At 42.4% G+C, this 5,629-nt stretch overlaps 2 protein-coding genes across 2 annotated transcripts; both read right to left on the reverse strand.

Moving 5' to 3' along the window:
• Positions 1–2,560: 2,560 nt before the first annotated feature.
• On the reverse strand, positions 2,561–3,997 carry LOC106343056. Its single transcript, XM_013782181.1, has 2 exons — positions 3,690–3,997; positions 2,561–3,382 (listed from the first exon to the last, which is right to left on the reverse strand). The coding sequence occupies exon 2, from the start codon at positions 3,242–3,244 to the stop codon at positions 2,723–2,725; it is 522 nt and encodes a 173-aa protein (XP_013637635.1). The 5' UTR covers positions 3,245–3,382; positions 3,690–3,997; the 3' UTR covers positions 2,561–2,722.
• Positions 3,998–4,416: 419 nt separating this feature from the next.
• Positions 4,417–5,620, reverse strand: LOC106339860 (probable protein S-acyltransferase 22). The gene is made up of 2 exons (XM_013778725.1): positions 5,529–5,620; positions 4,417–5,439 (listed from the first exon to the last, which is right to left on the reverse strand). Exon 2 carries the CDS (start codon positions 5,279–5,281, stop codon positions 4,673–4,675), a length of 609 nt encoding a protein of 202 aa, XP_013634179.1. The 5' UTR covers positions 5,282–5,439; positions 5,529–5,620; the 3' UTR covers positions 4,417–4,672.
• Positions 5,621–5,629: the final 9 nt, after the last annotated feature.

The following is a 5,629-nucleotide window of genomic DNA, read 5'->3' on the forward strand; positions in this document are numbered from 1 at the left end:
TTCCGAGGGACACCGTTCCTCGGAATTTTCCGAGGGACACCGTTCCTCGGAATTTTCCGAGGGACACCGTTCCTCGGAATTTTCCGAGGGACACCGTTCCTCGGAATTTTCCGAGGGACACCGTTCCTCGGAATTTTCCGAGGGACACCGTTCCTCGGAATTTTCCGAGGGACACCGTTCCTCGGAATTTTCCGAGGGACACCGTTCCTCGGAATTTTCCGAGGGACACCGTTCCTCGGAATTTTCCGAGGGACACCGTTCCTCGGAATTTTCCGAGGGACACCGTTCCTCGGAATTTTCCGAGGGACACCGTTCCTCGGAATTTTCCGAGGGACACCGTTCCTCGGAATTTTCCGAGGGACACCGTTCCTCGGAATTTTCCGAGGGACACCGTTCCTCGGAATTTTCCGAGGGACACCGTTCCTCGGAATTTTCCGAGTGACCTATTCTTCGGAATTTTCCGATGAAAATTCTGAGTAACATTTCGTCGGAACTTCCGAGGATTGGACCATCGGAAAATCCATCGAAATATCCCGAGGAAGTTCTCCCTCGGTATATTCCGAGGAGCTTTCCGACGAACAGGTTGTCCTCAGAATTTCCTCGGAAATTTGTTTCCTCGGAATTCCGTCGGAAAATTCCGAGGGATTTCCGAGGAAAAATGAATTTCCGAGGAGTTATTTCCGAGGACTTGTTTCGTCGGTATGTAGTCGGAATAACGTTATTCCGACGACATACCGACGATTTTTTCCCTCAGTATGTCGCTGTTTTCTTGTAGTGCATAGCTAAAACCCCATAGCAACCAATACAACCCCGACCCTCTGAAAGAAACTGTAAAACCCCATAGCCTCTCAATGATCTCCTTCTGAAACCTCATAGCTTCCGTTGCAATTCTGGTTTTACGATTTTGTTGTCCAACGATTCGTAAACCACCGCTATATTAGCGTAAACCATTAGCATCTTCTCCACTCTGCTAGCAGAGAACAAGATATCTGTTGTTATTTCATCCCAAGCAATGACATCTCCATCATTAATATAAAGTACGATCAGTGCTAGATGAACAACATCTGTATCCTCTCACTATATCCAAACATTTTCTTCCTATTACCTCTCGGTCTCAGTATGAGACCCCCACCATCTTCCTTCTCCGAATTGTTACTCCCCAGCGTACATATCAGTCGATTAAAAGCAGTAGAGCTCATGTCTCCATTCTTAGATAAGAAAAACCGTTAGAGCTCATGTCTCCATTCTTAGATAAGAAAAACCGTACCCAGATGATACCCTGAATTCGTCTATAACATACCTCGATACTCTCCATCTTGACTGAAACTGCACTTGGTTTAATGAGACCAAATGCAGTAGCTGCTGCAACCTGAGTGATATTTCATATATTTGCCATAGTATCAAATAATACCACATGTTCCTAGAGATCAATCCATACCTACCATGCTCCAATATATGGTCTGTTCCGAAAATAGTAGCATAAGTAAGAAAAGACTGTAATGAACTCAACCACCAAGAAAATAAAAATCCCTTAAACTTCCATTGTAAAACCCAAACACAAAACTTCCCTGAGAAAACAACTGAAACAACAACCATAAAAACCCATCGAACCCATTAAGAAACAAACGCTCATAGAGCTTATTGAAAATAATACTACCCTCAAATCATAAGTAAAACCATGCTTTCTTGATCCAAATATTAAAGAGACTTGATCCATAAACTAAGCGTTTTGATGGCCAGGTTTCGGGAATGAAGTCCCCTTACTCTCCTGTTGTTTGTTGTTGTCACCCCGGTGGATACTTGGCTTTGCTGCAGCTCGTTTGCGCGGGGAGACCAAAGCTGAAGCAATCCTCATCTTCGTGCTTCCTGCAGTATTTGCTGCTGGTTTAAACAACCTCTTGCGAGTGGTCTTTTTATTCCCCAAGTCTGCTACAGCTGCGTCATCTCCATCACCCGTCAGAAGCTGTTCCTCCTCCTCTTGCGGCTGCGCTTCCTCATCATATGCCATGATCGCTTCCTCAGTTTCCTCTTCTGAAAAGTCCGGTAAATCATCTGCTGCATCCATGTCGATCCCATGTTCCAGTAAGTGAGCCTTTATTTCATCCATCTCCATCACGTGGTCTTCATCCTCTGGAGACACCAACTTTTCCCCTAATAGACCTTGAACCTCTTGTAACCCCTTCTCTGCATCATTAGGATCCGATACGGTCTCTGCACCAGTAGCCTGAGTTTTGGCCAATTCTTCTTGAAACTTCTGAGATGGTTGATCCATGAGATCCTCCTCCATCAATTTCACCTCCCCTTCTCCATCATCTTTGATATTCCCCTCCTCCTTGGCCTCTTCCCGTGGCATATTCTGAACATTGTGAACCCGGGTTTGGTCTGAAGATAACCTAGTGCGCCCCTCCTGAGTATCATGCCTTGGCTCCTCCCTTCTGGTATTTCTATAGTGTGATGCCTCTCCATCCCCGCGGGAATTTCCACGATATGTGGAGTTTCTTTTGTGACCTCTATCTGCCACCTTCACCCACTTAGAGTCAGCTTCTACAAACATCTTGTCTTTCCCCTTCCCATGGTGATCCCGACTCTCTCTATTTCTATTCTGTTGACTCACAGGACCATTAATGATCACTCCTTTGTAGCTTCTAGCCCTCTCATCATGCTTACCCCCATCGCGCCATCCACCATTACCTCCCGGTTTCCTTCAGCTCCCTTTTTAGAATTATTCGTGTAGAGGACATTCCTCATCCTTGTGACACAAACTGAAACAGATGTAGCAATAACCAAATAATTTCTCATATCGCAATGAGACCGGAGCTTCCTCACTTTCATAAAACTCCCCACCTGCGAAGTCCACCGTGGTTTCAAAACATAGTTCTTTGAACGCGTCCACCACCACTTGAACTCGTGAGTGCTCCACATCCACCGCCACCGTTCTTCCTATAGCATTTCCAATACTCTCATACATAGGTGCCGTCTTGAACTCCACCGGAACACATAGAACCCGGAACCAAAACGGAATTTCCGACGGGTAATGCTGAGATTTCTTTGGTTGCCAGTTAGCCAAGCAAAGCATCCAATAATCGAAATGAAACGGTTGAAAGTTTAAAACTCCATCCATATCTTCCTCTTTCTCAAAGACAAACTGGAATTTCCCAAAACCCAAATCCGTTCCTACTACATGATCCTCCAACTTCCATATCTTTGGGAGATTCGTGATCAGCGCCTTCATATCCTGCTTCATACACCTTCCAATCAACGTTTTGGAAAATGTTGTTTTGATCAGCTCAGAGTTGTCAAAGTGTGGGACCGAAATCTTCAACCTTTTGCGAGTGCCCTCACCATTCTTCACGTCGGTGTTGTTAACGAGTAGTAACTGACTCTGCGTCATGATAAAAAGAACACTTTTATCTTTGTTGTAACAAGAAGGGGAAAGAGAAATAAGATTTATGTGACAACTGATGAACCCAATCATCCTTTTATAAGAAACCTAGATAGAATATTCGTTAATGAAACCCAGCCCACCAGAATTGATCCGCTCAATCTCCATCTCAATCTCACCTAATGATTTGATTCGTAAGCATTTAAACCCCATTACCTTACCAATATGATCCATACTTCCCATAAGACTCCCAAACCAAATCCAAAATTGAATCTCTTTATTTCAATATTTGGAACAGATATCATACCTTGTAACCTTCGCGATTTCATCTTGAAGATGATTGAAATCAAAATCTGATTCCATATCTCCTCAACTTTCCAAGAAAATCAATTTCCATTGCCATCTTCATCCATCGGGGATTTGGCTGAAATCGCCCGTCCGTTTCTCCATAATCCTTCAACAGATGTAACACCGCTCCAAACAACCACCCACTCCTTCACCGGGATCCCATCGTCGAGAATCCATCTAAACCCTAGATCTCCTTTGTCATCGCCATTTTTGTCTTGAGAGCGTTTTTTAATATGGAAAGTATTTTACATTTTTTTTCTTATGAAAAGATTTTAATTCTCTTTTTCGTAAGGGTCATATTGTGAATGATTTTTAATTCCTAACTAATATTTTCACCAAGAAAGAGTTTAAATTTTTAAGGCCTACCTATCTTGAGTTTGGACCTTATTAGATGGAGAAACCACTTTGTAATTTTTCACCTATCTTGAGTAGCAATAATGCTCTCAAAGTTTTCATCATTTTAGAAATTTTTTTATTGGTTTTGTGATTCGGATTCGTCAAAGCAATCACTCAGTTTGATATTTGATAGATTTCTTCCTTATTTTTTATCTTCTTAGTATGATGAAATTGATGTTTGCATCCACAACGTCTACGAAATTGTCTCAATTTTATTCTTATATGATGGCTTTCGCAAAGTACTAACCGACTGAGTACATTACTTTCTTTCAGTTCAGTTGTAATAAACTAAGATTTCTGGCAATTAATAAATGGATTTCATAACACCAAAAGATTAAAGGTCTCTACGTAACAAAGCAAATATCATCGTTAGTCAAGAGAGAAAGCATATCGGGTGGTAGCCAGAAACGGACACCAACAAAAGAGGCACTTAAGCAATAAAGATCTTAAGAAAACACAAAAGTCTTCCCTTTTTTTTCCCCCACAGATGCTCCCCGGTCCTTGCAAACACTGCAAGAGTTCCATAAATATTTTTTTCTGAGAATGTTAAAGACTTTTCTTGACCAATCCATCTGCACGTGACCAGCCATAGAATGCCTCAAGGATTCTATGATTATCACTTGTAGACGTTGACAATAGCATCAACATCATCATGGATTGTTGTTGGTGCTGTCCTCTCTTCTGACCCATCAAACCAAAATCCATTGAGCACTGACCGTTCTGCTTCAGACGACACTCTAGAAAAGGGTGAATGTCGTGTGATTCTAAGCTGCTCTCTGGTGAAGATGTCACCATAACACCACCTGACTCTGACATGGCTCGGCTTGTCTGAAACGCGCTTCTTACGTCTAGATGAAGAGGAGCTAGCCCTGAGTTAGTTGATGTCTCCATAGCTACTCCTGTCTGAACATTCATCAGCGGCTCTGCTGGTAACCGTATGCGCTTGATTTGCCTTCCCTGTTTCCCATTACTGTTAACAGATTCAAATTTTGCTGAGAACATTCTAAAGCTGATGCTTCTTGCTTGTGACCCAACAAACGGATGTTCCTTTTTCAACACTGGCTGGATAATTTTGAACTTCTTCCTTGCTTCTGCTGCTGCTTTTGAAACTTCTTCTGCATTGAAACGCGCTAGAGAAGATGGACTGATCTTCATAGGTTGTGTCTTGTTGTCTTCTGAACCGAATCGTCAGAAGATAATCAGACAGCCTGAAGTTCTGATTGCACGGAACAACAAACCCGCTCAGTGTGAACATTGAATCAGCCTTCAGACGTGGCCTGAAAGTGGCGATGGCATGACGGTTACCTTAAAAACTTTGAAAAAACATTGAGCATCAACAAACAGTTTCATAATATACCATTCAAAAAGATTCGATGAAAATCAAAATTATAGAATTTCATACTTATGAATGTGAGCGACGGAATACTGCAGAAATACTATAATTAATGATGAGATTAAAGATCAGAATACAAAGTAGAAGCATGTCTAAGCCCCCCCTCCCCC

Source organism: Brassica oleracea, chromosome C4 (genome assembly GCF_000695525.1).
Source record: "Brassica oleracea var. oleracea cultivar TO1000 chromosome C4, BOL, whole genome shotgun sequence".
Taxonomy (NCBI): domain Eukaryota; kingdom Viridiplantae; phylum Streptophyta; class Magnoliopsida; order Brassicales; family Brassicaceae; genus Brassica; species Brassica oleracea.